The sequence below is a fragment of the Hemitrygon akajei genome, chromosome 9 (genome assembly GCF_048418815.1).
Source record: "Hemitrygon akajei chromosome 9, sHemAka1.3, whole genome shotgun sequence".
NCBI lineage: Eukaryota > Metazoa > Chordata > Chondrichthyes > Myliobatiformes > Dasyatidae > Hemitrygon > Hemitrygon akajei.
Window position 1 is genome coordinate 108,075,291 of NC_133132.1, and position 21,223 is coordinate 108,096,513.

The 21,223-nt window shown below is 40.6% G+C and overlaps 1 protein-coding gene across 1 annotated transcript in view; it reads right to left on the reverse strand.

Moving 5' to 3' along the window:
• The window catches only part of LOC140733433 (CUB and sushi domain-containing protein 1-like), a 2,013,313-nt gene that overhangs the window by 1,434,069 nt on the left and 558,021 nt on the right, over window positions 1-21,223 (reverse strand). Inside the window, exon 3 of the mRNA XM_073056756.1 lies at window positions 13,707-13,819. Coding sequence (XP_072912857.1) covers window positions 13,707-13,819 — 113 coding nt within the window. The remainder of the gene's footprint in view (window positions 1-13,706; window positions 13,820-21,223) is intronic.

A 21,223-nucleotide genomic window follows, 5' to 3' on the forward strand; every position in this document is an offset into this window, starting at 1 on the left:
TACCCATCCCCCCTCCCCTTAACCCCTCCCCCCTAACATCCCTATTGAAAGAAAGAAAGAAAGAAAGAAAGAAAAAAAAAGGAATGCCTGGATATTGGAAGATCCTCTTCTGTGTAAAAATTTTCAGAAGACAATGATGGTGGTGGGTAGAGCATGATAACCTACGTCATACACACAGCACATAACAAAGGGGTGGACGAGTTGCTGCCTAACCTGCTAAGTTCCTCCAGCATTTTGCTAGTGTGGGACTTCGGGTACAGACATCACACAGAATATAAAATACAAGAAAGTGAGAAAAAAAGACTGTGCAAAAACAAATAGGCAATCAAAGATATATCCATGATTGCACCATTGTATAAATGCAAGATGTGTCTTCATTTGGTCTATGACCGTATTTGAAGTATTGTGAGTGGTTTTGGTCCCTTTATTGAAGAAAATATGTGCTGGCATTCAAGAAGGCCCAGAAGAGTTCATGAGAACGATGCCAGGAATGAAAGAGTTAACGTATGAAGAGCATTTGATGACTCTGGGCCTGTACCTGCTGGAATTTAGAAGAATGAGGGGTACCTCATTGAAACCTACCAAATATTGAAAGGCCTGGACAGAGTGGATGTGGAGAGGATGTTTCCTAAAATGGGGGAATCTAGGACAAGCAGGCACAGCACTAGGATAGAGGGATGCCTATTTAGAACAGAAATAAGGAGGAATTATTTTAGCTAAAGGGCAGACAATCTGTGGAATTCATTGCCACGGACTGCCGTGGAGGCTGAGTCATTAAGTACATTTAAAGCGGAGGTTGATAGGTTCTTGATTAGTGTGGTCATCAAAAGTTATGAGAAGGCAGAGAAATGGGTTTGAGGGGGATATGTAATAAATCAGCAATGATGGAATGGTGGTGCAGACTCAATTGGCCGAATGGCCTAATTTTGCTCCAATGTCTTATGGACCAGATCACTCATGGGTTAATTACTGCAATGTTACAAAACATTTATGGTCAATTAACTACTCAATGATGACGGGAACAACAGACAACACAGAAGAATCATTAATGCCTGGGAGGAAGGAAAAACAGATTATATTGATTTTAAAGGAAACACAAAGACTTAATCTAATGTTGATGAAAGGGAAAGTAACTGTGTGATTGGATGTTGCTTCTGTGAATGTCAGAGAACAGGATTTTCACACAGACTTTTAGCCAATTGCCATTTCCATCAGGGAATGTGTTCTCTATATACATCTCTCTGATGTGCTCGGAGAGAACTGTTGATTTTATTATTTTTATTGATTTAGAGACACATCGTGAAACAGGCCTTTCTGGCCCAATGAGCCACATCACCCAGCAAGCTACTTAACACTAGCCTAATCACAGTACAATTTACAATGACCTATTAACCTACAAACCCATATGTCTTTGGACTGTAGGATGAAACTGGAGCAGCCGAAGGAAGCAGAGATGCTCATGAGAAGGACATACAAACTTCTGAGTTCCGACACCCAGAGCTGTAATAGCATCATGCTAACCACTATGTTAAACATTGAAATGTATTTGGCAGATGGATTCACATTAAGTCTCAGATGTGCAAGTGACAAGAATGCAAAGATACCAATAAATAAAGAGTGTGAGCTGGAGATGAGATGAGAGAAACTCCCATAACGATATCATTGAGGGGGGTCTAAATGCATTTGACTTTGTGTAAGATTCCAAACAACACAATCTGCTTTTGAGATAAACACAAAAGATTCTGCAGATGCTGAAGACCTTGAACAACACACAGAAAATGCTGTGTCAGCTCAGCAAGTCAGGTGGCATTAATGGGGAGGAATAAACAGTTGTTGTTTCGGGCTGAGACCCTGCGTAGGGACAGGAAAGAAAAGGGGCAGAAATCAGAAACTGAATTTGGTGGGATGCAAAAGTTGGCACCCAGATGAGGCCAATTTCTGGGTTTAACAGACAAAGATCAAAGGTTTAGCAAAACCCAGATGCAATGTGCCTATCAAATATCCCAATGAGGCCCAATTTCTCAAATTCAACAATTAAGATGCTGAGGGAACTCAAATGATTAGGCACAGTTGTGGAGGGAAGTAGAGAGTCAAACTTTCAGGTCTTCACCTCTTGCCCATTTAGGTGAAGGGTCTTGAATCAAAATGTTGACTCTCCTTTGTCATCTCACAGATGCTGCCTGACCTTTTGAGTTCCCCCAGCAGATTATGTGTTGCTCCTGATTCCAGCATGTGGAGTCCTGCGTTTACACTGCTGGTCAGTAGGGTTTCCCAATCCTCAGGAATTGGGACAGATCAAGGAGGATAAGAGCATCTTTGGTTGAAGGTCCAGCCCTGGCAGTGGTTCTAGAGAAGAAGTCTTACCTTACAGTCACCATCAATCTGACCCAGTGCAGCTTTTCTGTCAATGCCAGGCACTCATTGTCATGTTTATTCACTTCTAAACCTATTGTTCTGCCCACTTCCCCTTCTCTCTTTTTCCAACCCGAATTCAGGCTCCCCTCTTTCCCCTTCTCTCCTCATCTTGCTGTTACCTCCTTCAGGTTCCCCTCCTCTTTTCCTTTCTCCTATCGTCCACTATCTTCTTTTATCAGATGTCTCCTTCTTCAGTCCTTTACTTCTTCCTCCTATCCCTTCCCAGCTTATCACTTCATTCCCCTTCTCTCATCTACCTTCCCCTTTACCTGGTCTCACATATCACCTGCCATCTTGTACTCCAGGCCAGCAGGTGGTGTAGTGGATCAGCACTGGACTTCAAGGCAGATGATCCTGAGTTCAAACCCAGCCTGGGCAGCAGCAGTATCTGTGCGGAAGGAAGTCCTGGCAATCTAGATTCCATATCTTGCCATAACTCTATAGTCCATGAGGTCACAAAGAGTCGGACTCAACTAAATGACTGAAAAACAACAAACTAACATTGTTCTCCTTCCCTTCCTGCCAACTACTTATTCTGGCTTCTGCCTCTTTCCTTTTGAGTCCTGATAAAAGGTCTCAGCCCAAATCATCGACAGTTTATTGCTCTCCATGTCTGACCTGCTAAGTTGCTCCAGTATTTTGTGTGTGTTATTCTATTGTTCTGCTCATATACTCATATATACTCATCACTGTATTTATTGCTGGATTTGTAATTTTTATAGCACGGTTTACTGTGTAAGCTCACCTGAGGAAGGATTTTCATAGCACCCTGGTGTCTATAGGAATAAACTCACCTAATCAGTTTGTGTTAGTGAGTTGCAGGCAAGCAACGTTGGCCCCAGAAGCATGACAGTACTTGTAGGCTGCCCCCTGCACAATCCAATGATACATTTCACTCTGTTTTGATACTTTGATGTAGAGGTGACAAATAAAGTTAATCTTTAAGAACTTTGACAAGAAGAAATGTGGAACCAAAAGAAAGTTTTAAGACCACCTTCAAGAGAAAAAACTTATTCCACCAACAGAAAAGTCACAAGACTCTTCATTGAAAAAGTCACGAGGGAGCAATTGATGCTGAAGAAAGAAACAATCATTAAGTCTGCAGAAAGCAGCGGAGCTGATGATAAAAGCCAGCACAAAAGCATTAGGAGAGAAGTCAATAATACAGTTTGTAAGATAAAGAAGAACTATGAAATTAAATTATCACAAAACAAAAGAGTAAACTATTTTAATAGGCATCCGTTAATCTAGAGAGACCATGGATTTGTGCCTTGCAAAGTTTCCAGGGTGCAGGCCTGGGCAGGGTTGTATGGGAGACCGGTAGTTGCCCATGTTGCAAGTCTCCCCTCTCCATGCCACCGATGTTGTCCAAGGGAAGGGCAAGGGCCAATACAGCTTGGCACCGGTGTCGTCGCGGAGCAATGTGTGGTTAAGTGCCTTGCTGAAGGCACAACATACTGCCTTAGCTGAGGCTCGAACTAGCAACCTTCAGATCACTAGACCACTTGGCCACGCACCAACACACTATTTTAAAGACATCAATGAAACAGGTTAGGCTAAGAATGGAAACATTACAGATAAACAGGACATGTAACTCCAGAGAGTGAACAAAAATATTAAATCATTACCTTGATGGGTACTTGGAGTCACAGCATGGATAAGGCTGCCCTCTTTTTGTACTGTTCACTTAATTTTATGTGTATATTTCATATTGTAATTTATAATTTTTATTGTGTATTACAGTGTACTGTTGCTTCAAAATTTCACGAATTATGTCAGTGATATTAGATTGATTCTGACTCTGAACTTTGCCTCCTGTGGTCATTGACAGGGGTGCCTGAAATAATGTAAACTCACATTATCAATAGCTCGTCTGCCTTTGTTAAAAGAGAAGTCAGTCAAGAAGCTTCAATTGTGTTCTCATGTCAGACACTAATGTCATATCAGAATGCACAGTATCTGCAAGATACAAATGAAATGACCTGGAGACATTTCATACTTCATTGTGAGATCCAGGGAGAAGAATGCTCAAGTAGAATTCAATGCCACAAGCAATGGTTTAAAATTAACATTTCAACAATCATAAGGAAACAAAGGGATTTTTCTCATCCAACATGAAGGGGTTTTGCTTGAACTGAAACAAAAGTATAAATCATACTCCACTTAGTTTAGACAATAAGACATAGGAACAGAACTAGGCTATTCCACCATTTCATCATGGTTGATTTATTATCCCTGTCAAACCCATCCACCTGCCTTCTCCATGTAACATTGACACCCTGACTAATCACAAACTTATCAACCTCTGATTTAAATACAACCAATGGTTTGGCCTCCACAACAATCTGTGGCAAATAATTCCACAGATGCACTACTCCCTGGCTAAAGAAATTCTTCCTCATCTCTGTCCTAAATGGACATCCCTCTATTATGAGGCAGTGCCCTCTGGACCTAGACTTCCCCACTATAGGAAACATCCTCTCCACATCCACTCTATCTAGGCCTTTCAATATTTGATAAGTTTCAATGAGATCCTCCCAAATTCTTCTAAACTCCAGCTAGTAAAGGCACAGAACCATCGAACGCTCTTCACTTATTAACCCTTTCATTCCCAAAACCATTCTAGTATACCTTCTAATTCTAATTCTACCTGTTTATCCTGTAATAATAACTGCTCTGTAGCCCACAACTGAAAATTTTACAATTTATTTTCCACTGGTGACAGTCTTTCATTCCAGGGTATGAGAAGATTTCAGTTAGGGTGCCATGGTAGCATAGTGATAAGCATGACTATATTACAGCTTGAGGGGTCAGAGTTCAATTCTGGCGCCATCTGTAAAGAGTTTGTATATCCTTCCTGTGAATGTGTGTGCTTTCTTCAGGTTCTCCAGTTTCCTTCCACTGTCCAGAGACCTACCGGTTAGTAAGTAAGTCATTGTAAATTGTCCTATGATTAGGCTAGGGTTAAATATCTGGATTGGTGGGCAATGTGGTTTATTGGGCTGGAAAAGCATGTTCTGAGCTGTACTGTATCTCTAAATGAATACATCGTTCCCAACAGAAATCACAGAGAACATTTTCTTTACCCTCAGTGTGGAGAGGATGACGGGGATGATTGTGGAATATCCTGCCCACGTCCACACACTTACTAGAAACACAAGAAATTCTGCAGGTACTAGATGTACAGAGCAACATGCACAAAGTTCTGGAGGAACTCAACGGGACACGCAGCATCTATGAAGGTGGATAAGCAGAGAACATTTTCAAGACTCTTCATCAACACTGGAAAGGAAGGAGGAAGATTCCAGAATATGAAGGTGTGATGGAGTGGAAGGATTACAAGCTGGTAAGTGATAAGTGAAACCAGTTGAGGGGGAATGTAGGTGAGTAGGGGGGTGGAGTTTGAAGTGAGAAGCTAGGAGTGACAGGTGAAAAAGGAAGGGCTGGGAAGGGCTGAAGAAAGTCTTTGAGCCCAGTGAGATGTCCTTAAGGGAATACTGCCAACTGGCACAGTCCAGGCTGCAGGAGGAGGTGCTGAAGGATGTACGGAAGTTTGTTTCAGCCAATGCAAAAGCTTACTGGAGAACAACCATAGCCTGGCTTCTTTCTGCTACTGGACTCTAAGGGGTGAGTCCAGCAGGGAAACCTTTCAAAAAATAGAAGAGTTTATCACCCCAGTAGTCCATATTAGTATGATTTTTAAAAAGTCTAAAATCTGATTGACATTGATAAGAATACTATAAGTCCGGTTCACAAGATTCATCGGTGAAAGCAATAGCAAGGGTGCTGCATGGCCTTGGTTATTGTACGGGCCAGGCCCTCATGCTGCAGGGTCACCTGCTGCAGCCTCCCAGGAGATGCTGGAGGTGGTGTAGGGCGCTGGGCGTGAAGACAAGCTGGATTGCATTTATCCACATCTGCACTGGTGCATGATGAGGAACTGCTGCATTCTAATTCTTGCAGAAATGTGGCTCCAGGAAAACATCCCATGCACCATCAATCTATAGGCCATGGCACACAGGGACGGGTGATACATTTTTTTGTGACCATTTTTTACTGCTATCATAATTATATACAGCATGCTCTATGTGCCTTCTGCTGTATATGACTGTTGGCTCTGAGATTTACTGTATGGTTGAATGAGAGTTAAACTTGAACTACAATGTATTGACCAAATGACACCGGGAATGTAAAGAATTTATCACTCTATCTTTTGCCATATATATTTTATAATGAATTAAAGTTTATTCTTTTGAAATTTAAAATAAAAGATGTAGATTCTACGCCAACTCTTAACAAATCGAATTGGTAAATTCAGATTCTCCTGCAATTTGAAAGGTTTATGCTGCTGCTGTTTAGATGCTCCACTTCCTTCCTGCCTAACAGTGCTTGCGGTTCCTTTTGTTCCTTTCCAAGCTGGCCATTGAATTGGCTTTTATAAACATTTCTGTTGGTAACAACTTGATTAGAGGTAGTTTCACAGAACCCACTGCAGCCCAGCCCAATGCATGCAATCTCCTTATGCACATCACCCAAGCCTGTGAGTGGTCATAGCAGAGTCTGGTTCTCACTACAGTACTGTAGCGATTAGCGTGACATTATTACAGATTGACATGTCAGAGTTCTGAGTTCAAATCCGGTTTGTACATTCCTCCCGTGAATGTGTGGGTTTCCTCCGGGTGCTCTGGTTTGCTCCTGCTGTCCTAAGACGTATGGGCTAATTGGTCATAGTAAATTGAATAGGCTAGGGTTATATTGGTGTGGCTCATTGCGCTGGATATGTCTATTGTGCACAGCATCACTAAATAAATAAAAAGTGTGTCAGCACAGCTTCAGCGAAGCTTAGACTCTCTGAGACAAGCCCAGGGGATTAAGTCCAACCTTGCTGAAGGCTTCACCATCTTTACTGAACTACAAGCAATAGTTTCTCTGTCCATGCAAACTGTCCTTCCATTGTCCCACCCAACATACACTTCGCATGATCAGAATTCCTTCCCTTGGATAAAATACTCTGAAAAGTTGAATGCTTACACATATTACAGAGGTACTTTACAGTACTATGTGTACAAAGGGGAAATTCATTTACTGTGTTTTGTCTCTCAGGGTTCTAATGCCTGAAGCTTTGGTAAGGATGCCAACTACCACCCATCCCACAATCTCTTTCACCCATTATCATGGACCAGGACTGCCAGACTGGGTAACAGCTTCTCTCAAGCTGAGAGACTAATTCAATACCCTACAGCCACTGAGGTCTCGTCACCAGGACAGCAAGCTGTTTACTGTTTACTTGTGCTGTGCACCTACATGCACTTTGAATGATATTTTATTTATGGTAATATTTTGCGTTATGTGCTGTGGATGATACATGTTTTGTGAGCACACCATGGTCCAAGGGATTTTTGTTTCATTAGTTTGCATATGTGTACTGTCAGATGACAATAAATGTGAACTTGAACATTGGACCATATCATTGTCCAATATTCCAAAATTAAGTTCAATTACTACATCCTTGCTTGTGCACAAAATTCAAGGACTGTCATACATTCTGCCCTCTTGTTTTATTGAAGACTATACACTCTCTTCAGCAACTAGCCCTCCCCCAAGTTTGTATCACCATGGAATCACAATGCCATGCTAGGTAACCCAGTAGCAAGCATCCACATATCCGATATATTAGATTAATTGAAGTAAAATAAAATAATTTAATCAAAGTAATGAAAACCAGGTGTAATTTCCAAATGCATGATGTCAGCATCAAAGTCCAATCTCAATGCCGTTTAACTTCAGTTAAATATTGAGATTGTTGGCTAAATTGTTGTTCTGTGCCATTTCTCAGAATGCTTACAAGATGGATTTCTGAGGTGTATCTAGTCAATGTGCTGTAGACAGCAATGTGTGGCTAAAGGCAAGCTGGGATGTATCCTCCAACTTCAGCTCAAGGGGCGTTCTGGTTTGTCAAGTTCTCTGATCTCAGCATTTGATTTCCTCCAAGTTATATCAAGAAAGACTATTTCTAACACCATGGGTCTCTAAAGGAATCATAGGAAATCTTGTTTCCATTGAATTTTACAGTATAATATTTACTAAAAATAATTTAATTGCTTCAAAATGAAGAGAGGATTCACTTCCAATCTCCGAAGAAAACTCATCTTAAAATTCATAACAGAATATTCAGTGCGTTCTAAGTAAATCTTCATCCAATCCAGAAAAGTTGGGAATTTCCATTATTTTATGAGGGGATTAAGGAAATGTTTCTGGAGGACAGGAAAGGAAATGAGGCTCTTTTGCTTAATTTCATTCATTTGAATAGGAAGGGTTCATCAGCCAATTCCACACGCCAGTGCCTGCAAGAACATTATCATAATCTAGGCAACGGGGTAATGTCAAAATCTTACTTGAAGTAGATATAAATCTTTGAATGTTACGTTAAACCACAGAAATTCTTCCAAATATAAAATTTGCTAATGCACACTCCCATTCTCTCACTCAAAGAAACTCATCCACTTTCAATAAAATGTCCCAAAGCAATTCACCTTCATCCACCAGCAAGTGCAGTACTCACTTAATTCAGGAAACTGTCACTATGACTGCATGGATTTTACAAATCCCAATATAATATTAAAAAAATAGAGTACGCTTTCAAACAAAAAAATCACTTAATATGGTAAACACATCTCGGGATTTTCTGCATTTCTTCCTTTTTAAATCTTTCAAAAGTAGCCTACAAACAAATGCTTTAGGAGTTTGAAGGGGATCTTGATCACATAAGAAGTAACCTGATAAATGACCTGTTGGTGCCTTTATTACACTATCAATTCACTTGTCAGGAATGCTGAACATTACAAACTGAAGATCAAGATAACAACTTTGGAAAGTAATTTTGATAGCTAAGGTTTAGTTTCATCATGGTTGATTCCAGACGAGCTCGCTGAGAGGAAAAACAATCAAGGAGGTGTTTTTCTGTATAGTCTTGATTCTTAATTGCCAAGGCTACCTTTATTCTTCATAACAAACAAACCATTATGGCTATCTGAACAATTTTTTTTCCTTAAACCAACTAATAGAGAACAAATAAACAGTATCTACATCTGAAACAAATTCAGCAAAAATGATGGTATTCAACTATCTAATCTGTAGGGGTCCAAATGTTTCAAAGTACACAAAAATCAATTAAAAACAATAATATACCTTGACATAATTTCACTTGAAAATAGTGCAATTCTCTATGGATTTATCATGCAAAAACTCTTGCATCTTAAGTCATTCATAGCTTTAGCATCAGCGCCAAGTAAATTTTTGGGCTCTTTGGAGATGTTGGAAAAAGGAATGCCTATTCAGATATTTTAAGAGACTTGTAGCTGATATGTATATAGAGAGAATAGTTTACATTTCAGTTCTTTATGCAACATGACTTTTTTTTCAAAAGAACGTATCATATGTCACTGCACAAATGATTCACTGCATTTAACATCACAAGATTGGAAATTTGCAATCTTATACTTTTAGACCATTTAAAATTGCAAACATTATATATGCAAAGTCGCACAGCATGAACATTCCAGTCATCTGATAATTCAGCACACAACTGTCAATTCAACATTTCAAGTCAATTTATTAATGATATAGTTTTAATACAACAAAAGTTAATGCCAACACAACGACCACCAAATGTCCATTCAGCAGCCACATCAGTTTGTTGCATTATGCAAACTAACTAATGTACAACAGTTTGTTGCATTATTTGCACAACCTACCTGTTTGTGCAAATATTTACACACACAGACCAACTCAATCACTAATGCATACTCATTCCTCTTTCATACTCATTTTGTTGGCTAATTTAAAAACTTTTGTAGAACAGCAACAACAAACAAAATATTAATTAATTAGTTGAATTAAAGTGTACAATGCATAAATGATTCAATTACCACATTCACAGTTATTTCCATAATTGATTCCAAAATTTCATAATAAGAAACATACATTGCAGAAAACAAAGACAATATGTTACAATCCTGTTTGTGTGTAATGATTAGAATGATATTCCTATTGTTTCACACACATGATATCTACCAATTTTTAAGCTTGCAAATGACAACCTGCACAGATTTCCAATGAAGGAGGAAAAAAAGTTGTATTGTGTTTTTAGGAATAATTGATCTATTTCTTAGTGTTAACAGGGGAAAGCAATGAACAAAGAAAGACTGTTCATTTTTATGGGGTGGATTAGATAATTAAAGTAATCCAAGCTAGTTACTATATAGCCTGCTTCTCCATACTCCCAACATAATTGAGGGGGAATTTATATTGAACTCAAGTCTGTTTTTGAATTTGCCATTGTTCTTTTCTCAAGACTTTGCTCGATGGTCCATCTTTGCAATTACCATGACTGATGATTGTTGTTAGCTCCCTTGAGCCTGATACATATTAATGAGGAGTGTTGGCAAGCATGTTTCACTTGCAACTTGTTATTTTTCTATTCAGTGGATCACCATTGGTAATCAAGAGGCAAAGATCAACGAGTTTAAGAATTCCCCAGATAGATTTAACAGCTAGTAATCTGTAATTGAAATCTAAAAACAAGTGTTGGGATGCTCCAGTCCTTGGCCTTTGGGCTTCATATGGCTGAATTATTTCTCAAGCTTGCCAAGTGATTATATTATCCCATTAATTTAATGATAATCATGATACATGAAGAAACTATTGTGTTAATGTATTATTTTTGGTTTTAGTTCTTGAAAAAGCTATGCATTCTGCCATTGTCTTTTCTACTTCTTCCAAGTTTATTTCTCTCCAGAGAGTTTACTGCACTTGCCAGAGTTAAGGTTTTTAGGGTGCAAACTATTCTTCTGCACCACTGTCACTTTCCATGCATGCAGTTGGTGGAAGCTCGTCCTTTATCAGAGGTGCAAAGAGACTTGGAATTCCTTGTGCAGGATTCCTTAAAGGGTAACATGTTGGTTGAGACAGTGATGAGTAAGGCAAAAGCATCGTTAGCACTAATTTCAAGAGGACTAGATTATAAGAGCAAGGATGCAATGCTGAGGCTTTATAAGGCATTAGCCAGGCCACTCATAGTATTGTGAGCAGCTTTAGATCCCATATCTAAAAAAAGATGTGCTGGCATTGAAAAGGGTCTAGAGGAGGTTCACGAGAATGATGCTGGGAATGAAAGGGTTAATGTATGAGGCATCCTTGATGGCTCTGGGCCTGTACTCACTGAAGTTTAGGAGAATGGAGGGGGGATCTCATCGAAACAACAAATTCCACAGCATATGCCAGTGGTATTAAACTGGATTCTGACTTTGATACTGAATATTGAAGGGCCTAGATATAGTGGGCAGGGAAAGGATGTTTCGTATAGTGGGGGAGTATGGGACCAGTGGGCACAGCCTCAGGATAGAGGGAATTCTATTTAGAATAGAGACGAGGTAGAATTTCTTTAGCCAGGATCAGGCTGAGTCATTGGATATATTTAACGTGGAGGCTGATAGGTTCTAGACTAGTCAGGGCATCAAAGGTTCAGGGAAGAAGGCAGGAGAATTGGGTTGAGAGAGATTATAAGTCAGCGTTGATGGAAAGGTGGAACAGAATCGATGGGTGACTTGCCGAATTCTGCTCCTATGTCTTACGGACTGCCTCCTCCTTGTGTCAGATTTGGACTTGCATCCCCGTGGGGACCATAGTACTTGCAATAGACCCCCAACACTCTTCACAATTCCCTCTGTTGCGACCAAACATGAGGATCCAGCACAGAACGCAATTTCTCAGTGATAGTGGTGAGAACCCAATGTGACAGTACTTTCTACCTTAGTAGATAATAGTGTTCAAATAGAATACGTGCCATCTTTCTCACTGAGAAAATGTGAAGGTGCAGACAACAGCGGTGAGCTGGTGCAAATGTCAAATGGACAGGCAAGATGTAGCACGTTTCCATGGTCTGCTTGAGTAGGATCCTGTTCTGGGCTAATATCACCATGTGCAAGTGTTCCCATTCAGACACTCCCAACCTTTGTGCTCTGTGACTTCCTTTTATAAGGACAGCATACACTTACTCAGAGGATATCCAGGCTGTCAAGGGCAGCAAGGGAGAAGGCAGTCAGATTTATACTGTATCCATCAAATTTGCCAGCTCTTTATATTTTCCCATTGGGGTGTATGGGTGTCCCGGGAGCGATAGCACCTCTGGTGAAGCACCAATCATGTCCATTCTGGTACATCTCACTCATCTTTGGTGCCAACCAGACACTTAGCTCTCACCAGTGGCTCCAAGTAGCTGTTTGAATTCAACAGTGGCCACACCACTTTGACAGGTGACCTACACCAGGTGAGGGTAGCCGACGGGCCACATTCCCCAGTGAGATGGGCGCATGCCTGTCCTAGCATGCAATACCAGATCCGGCAGACAGGGCAGATGAGATCCAACAGCCAGGAAGGCAACTCTACAATGCTCCATGAAGATTGAAGGGAATAATGAGGCACAGCAGTAGTCATGGTCATCTACTACAACCAAGGAGGGCTCCAGTTGCACTAAAGGACTCAGGCTTCCTAGGTTGGGATAATGAAACTGTCCCATTGCAACTGCTTTTCTGCTTTTAAAACTCTTCTACAAGGTTTTTTGTCATCATTGGACTCGACAGACAACTACCACCATATTATCCCATTAGTTTAATAATAATTGTGATACATGAAGAAACTATTGTGTTAATATATTATTATTAGCTTTAGCTCTTGCTAAAACCAATGCTGAACCTAATGCTGAAAACAGTCAAAGTTTACAGGTGTCCTCAGACAGATCTCCAAAGAAAGTTGCTTCACTTTCTTTCCATAACGCAGAATAGTGGTAGGGTTTCATTCCCTTAATGGAGAACACCAGGGCGTGATTTTGTTTAATGTGGGGAAGCTGACGGATGGGCAGCCACCACACAGTCCTTGATAGATCAGGGTCAGGATACAGGGGCGTGGAGTGTAAGACAAATGGGGCCCTTCACTGCTACAGCCTTCCTCCACCTTCACTGCATTAACATGTGCCATCATCCCAGAGGATCTGAAGGTGCACGTAGTTACTGGGCCAACACAGGATCTCTTCAAGTAAATGTCTGGTCTCCACAGCTCACCATGATTCTGTTTATATTTACTCAACCCTGTAATGACGTTGGATTATTTCTCAGTTTTGAATGCACATTTATGCAGTAACAACATTAGAGACACTGGAACAGTAGTTCTGAAAGAACAAGGCTTCACACATGATGTCAGAGCAACTGTGGTTAAACATCAGAGGCAGGTCTTACCTTCATAAACTGCCTTGAAACCTTGTGCGCTGACTGCGAAGTCGGTGGTGAACCAAAGGGTGAGGATTGAACCTGAGCTCACAATCGGCGATGGAAGTTGGAAGCCAGTCACCCTGTGGGAACAAGCAACAGGAGGAGGAGAAAATGAGAAGGAATGACAGACCATGTGGGATTAGTCATCAGAAAGCCACCTATCTCTGTGACTTCCTTCTTGAAATATAATTCCATTTTGAAATTTTATTAACATATTTATGGTACTATTTTGGTGCTTTAATATTTTGGTTATTGTGTGACATGGGTGGGTACACCCTGGTCTGGATGAACATTGTTTCTTTGTATGTATGTACAATCAAATGAAAATAAACATGAACTTGATTTTGAACTTCAGGTTGCACCGTCACTAACTTAGCAGAGAACAACCACAAGAAGTCAGGGGTTAAGGCCTCATGGTTCTTTTACAAAATTGACATGAATATTCAAGCTTTAGAAATTGTATATTTAAATAAACAGATGTCAATTTTCATACTGTCGTTCAGAATATCATTGCATGACTTGTCCTCAATCAAGCGTTTCTCCGACTCTGACACAGGAGGCTGCAGATGCTGGAATGTAAAGCAACATACAAAATGCTGGAGGAACTCAATGGGTCAGGCCATATCTATGGAGGGAAATGGACAGTTGACATTTCAGTTTGAGACCCTTCATTTTGTCTACAGCATTTAATATTTAGGATTTATAAGGCATTAGACAAACCACACTTGGAATATAGTGAGCAGTTTGAGCCCCTTAGCTAAGAAAAGATATTGTGATATTGGAGAAGGTCCAGAGGTCATTCATGAGAATGATCCTTGGAATAAAAAAGTTAATGTAAGAGGACATTTGATGACTATGGAACGATATTCACTGTTGATTTGATGAATGAGGGGCTATCTTATCAAAACCTAACAAATATTAAAAGGCCTAGATAGAGTGGATGCAGATAAGGTGTTTCCCTTGGTGCGAGTCTAGGACCACAAGGCATACTCTCAGAACACAAGGACATCCCTTTAGAATAAAGACGAGGAGAAATTTTTTTAGCCAAATTATTGGCAATATTTAAAGCAGAAGTTGATAAGTTCTTGATGAGTTAGGGCATTCAAGGTTACGAGGGATGGCAGGAAAATGTGGTTGAGATGAATAATAAATCAGTCATGATGGAATGACAGAGAAGACTCAATGTACTGAATGGCCTAATTCTGCTCCTATATATTATGGTCTTATTATATTTCAGGTTGACACCCTGCATCTTTGACTATCTCTTTACCTCCACAGGTGCTATCTGACTGGCTGAGTTCCTCCAGTTGTTTAAATTTTGCTGCGCACTCCTTGTTACAATGCCAGATCTCATGCCTTCAATAGCTGGATAGAATTCATGCAAAATGTCTTTACAGATGTTGCCTGATCCATTGAGTTCCTCCAGAAATTCATTGCTAACTTCTAATAATCACTTAGTACAGTAAACCTGAGATATAGATTGATAATATGCACTTAGAAATATCCCAGAAACTCTAAGATGATGTTTTTTTTCCAGATATATTAGCTTAATTTGTCATATGTACATTGAAACATACAGTGAAATTCATTGCTTTGTATCAACACAGTCTGTGTATTGTGCTGGGGGCAGCCCACAAATGTCACCATGCTTCTGACATCAAAATAGCATGCCCACAACTTACTAACCCTAACTTGTACATCTTTGGAATATGAGAAGAAAACTGAGCACCCAAAGGCAAATCATGAGATCATGGAACACGTGCAAATTCCTTACAGACAGTGGCAGGAATTGACCCTGCTCAGTGATCATTGGCACTGTAAGCAAACACACGAACCTCTATGCTACCGTGCCAATCAATTTCTTTGCTGCCGTGATCAGAATTCTTCTCTCCAGTGGCATTGGTTGAGAGATAAATACCAAGCAGAATACTCAAGAGATTTGATATTGAAAAGGTGCCTTGGAATATCCATAAAATGCTGGAAGAACTCAACTGGTCAGACAGTGTTTATGGGGAGGAATGAACAGTTGATGTTTTCAGTGAAGGGGCATCAGAACAGGAGCTGATGAAAGGTCACCGCCCAAAATGTCAACTGCTTATGCCTCTTCATAGATGCTACCTGATCTGCTGAGTTCTTCCAACATTTTGTATTTTTCTTCAGGATTTCTAGTATCTGCCAAATCTCTAGTGGTTAGAATCCTCTGTGTCCACTTGAGTGGGCAGGCAAGCCAAGATTTAACATCAATCTGCTCACTAAGTAGTTCTTCAATAAATCTGCTCCTGATCAGGTCAATTGACCAAGAAGTCATTCCCAGGTGGAAAGATTCAGTTTGAATTCTGGTGAGCAAGTGCCAAGTCTGACTGAACCAATCAATACCTGCCCAACATGACACTATGTTTAATCAAATCATTCAGAGGACTGATTAGTGCATCAAGCAGTGAGAACCATTTCCTGGTCAGAATGTTAGAATGTGAAATAATACTCACTGTTTTGTGTTTACATCATGAAGTCAGATTATTGTTAGCCCATAATTAAATATTTTGGAATAGAAAATGGCTTCAAAATATTAAGCAATGTCTATAAACTTTAAAACTAACATAAAACTGAAATGCTATTGTTTAAAGTGCAAACATTAAGTGTTAAACACAACACCCATACTGCTGACAAACGCCTGACTACCAAAAGGAAATATACAGATATTTTTACAAAAAAAAAACATAGCGCTGGAAGAACTTTACAGGTCAAGCAGTGTTGTGGAGGCAAAGTGGTCGTCAATGTTTCAGGTCGAGACATTACATTATTCGTAGTAGGCCTCCGTTAGTCTCGAAAGACCATGGATTTGGAAAGTTTCCAGGGCACAAGCCTAGGCAAGGTTTTTTTAAATGGAAGACTGGCAGTTGCCCAAGCTGCAAGTCTCCCCTATCCACACCACTGATGTTGTCCAAGGGAAGGGCATTAGTCACTACATTATAACATTACCCTGGACACAGGATTGTTGTGCTCCTCCAGCATAAGACTGAATGACATATGAGCAGAATTAGGCATTCTGCCCATCGAGTCTGCTCTGCCATTCTTTCATGGCTGATTTATTTTCCCTCTTAACGCTCATCCCTTTCTGTTCTAAATGGACATCTCTCTATTCTAAGGTTGATCCCCCCCCCCCCCCCGCCCCGGTCCTAGACACCCTGACACCCCCATTATAGGAAACATCCACTCCATATCCATTCTATCTAGGCCTTTCAACATTTAATAGATTTCAATGAGATTCCCCCTTATTCGTCTAAACTCTAGTAAGTACAGGCCCATAGTCATCAAGCACTTATTACACATGAACCCTATCATTCCTGGATCATTCTTATGAACCTCCTCTGGACATTCTAAACAGAATTTATTTTTGCTTTAGATTCCAACATATGCGGTCTCTTCTGTCTTTACAGATCTTATTAATTCAGCCTGCAGCTTCAGAGGCAGAAATAAACCAGAAGAAAAGTGGTTCTTCTCCAACATACAGAAATAAAATAGCGTTGTTTGCTCGTGAGAACATAAAAGGTGTTGAAACCATAACTATAGAGAGTGAAGTGTACAATGCAATTCAGAGGCAATTTTTCATCTGGGCAAAGCATTTTATTTTGTTTGAACCAATTCACACACAGAAGTAATGTGGGAGAAGTTTAGGGACCACCTGAACTGGGTAGGATAGGTTTGTCCCACTGAGGCAAGGGAAAAATGGTAGGAAAAGGGAACCGTGGCTGACGAAACATGTGAGGCAACTCATCAAGAGGAAAAAGGAAGCATATGTTAGATATAAGAAGCAGGAAGTAGGAAGGGCTTATGAGAAATATAGGGTAGCCAGGAAGGAGCTAAAGAAAGGACTTAGGAGAGCTCGAAGGGGGCATGAGAAGGCCTTGGCATGTAGGATTAAGGAGAACTCCAAGGCGTTCTATGCGTATGTGAAGAATAGGAGGATGACGAGAACGAAGGTGGGACCGCTAAAGGATAAAGAGGGCACCATGTGCCTGGAAGCGGTGGAGGTTGGGGAGGTCCTAAATGAATACTTTGCTTCAGTATTCACAAGTGAAAAGGATCTTGATCAGGATGAGGTCGAAGTAGAGCAGGCCTGTGTGCTGGACAATGTGAAGATTAAGGAAGAAGTAGTGCCGGATCTTCTTAAAAACATTAGGATTGATATATCCCCAGGGCCGGATATGATACAACCCAGGTTGTTGTGGGAATTGAGAGAAAAGATCGCAGGAGCATTAGCTATGATCTTTGAATCCTCTTTGGCTGCAAGGGAAGTGCTGGAGGACTGCAGAATGGCAAATGTTGTTCCCTTGTTTAAGAAAGGTAATAGGGAGAAACCTGGGAACTATAGACTGGTGAGTCTTACATCAGTGGTATGCAAACTACTGGAAAGGATTCTTAAGGATAGGATCTACGAGCATTTGGAGAAGTACAGTCTACTCATGGATAATCAACATGGCTTTGTGAAGGGAAGATCATGCCTCACGAGCTTGATTGAGTTTTTTTGAAGAGGTAACAAAAGAAATTGATGCGGGTAGGGCAGTGGATGTGGTCTACATGGACTTTAGCAAAGCATTTGACAAGGTCCCTCATGAGAGACTCATCCAGAATGTCATGAGGCATGGGATAAGTGGAACCTTGGCTGTTTGGATAGAAAAATTGGCTTAAAGGAAGAAAGCAGAGGGTAGTTGTGGAAGGAAAGTATTCTGCCTGGAGGTCGGTGAATAGTGGAGTGTCGCAGCGATCTGTCCTGGGACCCCTGCTATTTGTAATTTTTATAAATGACCTGGATGTAGAGGCGAAAGGATGGGTGAGTAAGTTTGCGGATGACACGAAGATTGGAGGAGTTATGGACGGAACTGTAGGTGGTCAAAGTTTAAAAGAGGATACAGACAGGCTGCAGAGTTGGGCAGAAAAATGGCAGATGGAGTTCAATTCGGACAAGTGTGAGGTGATGCATTTTGGAAGGACAAACCAGAAAACTGAGTACAGGATTAATGGTCAGTTACTTAAGAGTGTGGATGAACAATGGGACCTTGGGGTTCAAATCCATACATCCCTCAAGGTCACTGCGCAAGTTGATAGGGTAGTTAAGAAGGCCTATGGGATGCTAGGCTTCATTAACAGGGGGATTGAGTTCAAGAGTAGAGAGGTTGTGTTGCAACTCTACAAATCTCTGGTGAGACCGCACTTAGAGTATTGTGTTCAATTCTGGTCACCTCATTATAGGAAGGATGTGGAAGCTATGGAGAGGGTGCAGAGGAGATTTACCAGGATGTTGCCTGGATTGGAGAACAAGTCATATGAAGCAAGGTTAGCAGAGCTGAGACTTTTCTCTTTGGAGCGTAGAAGAATGAGAGGGGACTTGATAGAGGTCTACAAGATTATGAGAGGCATAGTTAGGGTGGATAGTCAGTACCTGTTTCCCAGGGCACCAATAGCAAACACCAGATGGCATATGTACAAAATTAAGGGAGGGAAGTTTAGGGGAGACATCAGGGGTAAGTTTTTTTTTTTATTACACAGAGGGCTGTGAGTGCCTGGAATGACTTGCCAGGGATGGTGGTGGAAGCTAAAACATTAGGGGTATTTAAGAGCCTCTTAGACAGGCACATTGATGAAAGAAAAATGGAGGGTTATGGGGTAGAGTGGGTTTAGTTTTTTTTTTAAGGATTATATAGGTCGGCACAACATGGAGGGCTGAAGGGCCTGTACTGTGCTGTAGTGTTCTATAGTTTTATTTTGAGATTTTGATGAACCTACTTTAAAAAAGACCACCAAATCAAAAATAAAAATCAATACAATATTTGGTCTAGTGGAAATGCCAGCTTTGTACTGCTTTGAAATGCTTATCCTTAAATGACGTTGTAGATTTTAAAGGACTCTGTAGCTATTAATGAGAGGTTGGGACTACTACCTCGGTCCATCAATCAAGTTGTCTCTATTCACTTGAAGCCCACAAGAGCAAAGCGTATTTTCAATCAATAACATCCACCAGAGTGAGTCTTCATCCATGCTGCTTCCTAGCAGAAAATTATACTTCACCAACTACTTCTCAGTTGGACTGTCAGTCCAATCCCATTCATTGTGCAAGAATTCTAACACCTATCATGCAACCAAATATAATGCACAGTGAAATAGAGGCAGACTCTGTGCATTGAATGACAGGGACCTTTGTCACTGTTACCTGCCAAGCACCATTAAAAGCCAAGAAATGCATCGTTACTTTCATCATATCTTAAGTAGATATCCTATTGAGAATTTAATTTTAGACCATACGACATAGGAGCAGACAGAGGCCATTTGGCCAATTACATTTGATCACCATTCCATCATGGCTAATTTATTTTTTCTCTCAACCCCATCTTCCTGCCATCTCCTTATAACCTTCAGTGCCCTTGTTAATCAAGAAGCTATCAAACTACACATTAAATATACCCAGTGATTTGGTCTCCACAGTCATCTGTGGCAATGAATTCCACAGATTCCCCACCAACTAGCTAAAGGAACTCCTCATCTCTGTTCTAAATGGATGTTCTCTATTCTGTCTTATACTACCCTGCTATGGGAAACATCGGTTACAAGCCCACTCTATCTATGGCTATCAAGTCAGCTGTACCCTTTCAGTACTAGCAATGTTGCAAACTATTCCCTCACTGAATCAGATGCAAAAATTGGTGAGATATGTGTTTGAGATACACTGTTTTGGAGCTGTTGGATGTACTTCAATTAATTTCAAAAAGAGATTTTTTAAAAATTTTGTTTTCTGGCTTTGTGGATAAAGTAAAGCACATGAAAGTAAAATCCCAGTGTTGATTTTATTTTGTGAAGACTCTCTAAACAGATACAGTTGAATTTTTCACAGCGATAGTACACCTTCAGGTCATTTTAAAACACCTGTCTTTGTAAATAGAAACATAGAAATATAGAAAATAGGTGCAGGAGTAGGCCATTTGGCCCTTCGAGCCTGCACCGCCATTCAGTATGATCATGGCTGATCATCCAACTCAGAACCCTGTACCTGCTTTCTCTCCAAACCCCCTCATCCCTTTAGCCACAAAGGCCATATCTAACTTCCTCTTAAATATAGCCAATGAACCGGCCTCAACTGTTTCCTGTGGCAGAGAATTCCACAGATTCACCACTCTCTGTGTGAAGAAGTTTTTCCTCAACTCGGTCCTAAAAAGGCTTCCCTTTTATCCTTAAACTGTGACCCCTCGTTCTGGACTTCCCCAACATCGGAAACAATCTTCCTGCATCTAGCCTGTCCAATCCCTTTAGAATTTTATACGTTTCAATAAGATCCCCCCTCAATCTTCTAAATTCCAGTGAGTATAAGCCTAGTTGATCCAATCTTTCTTCATATGAAAGTCCTGCCATCCCAGGAATCAATCTGGTGAACCTTCTCTGTACTCCCTCTATGGCAAGAATGTCTTTCCTCACATTAGGGGACCAAAACTGCA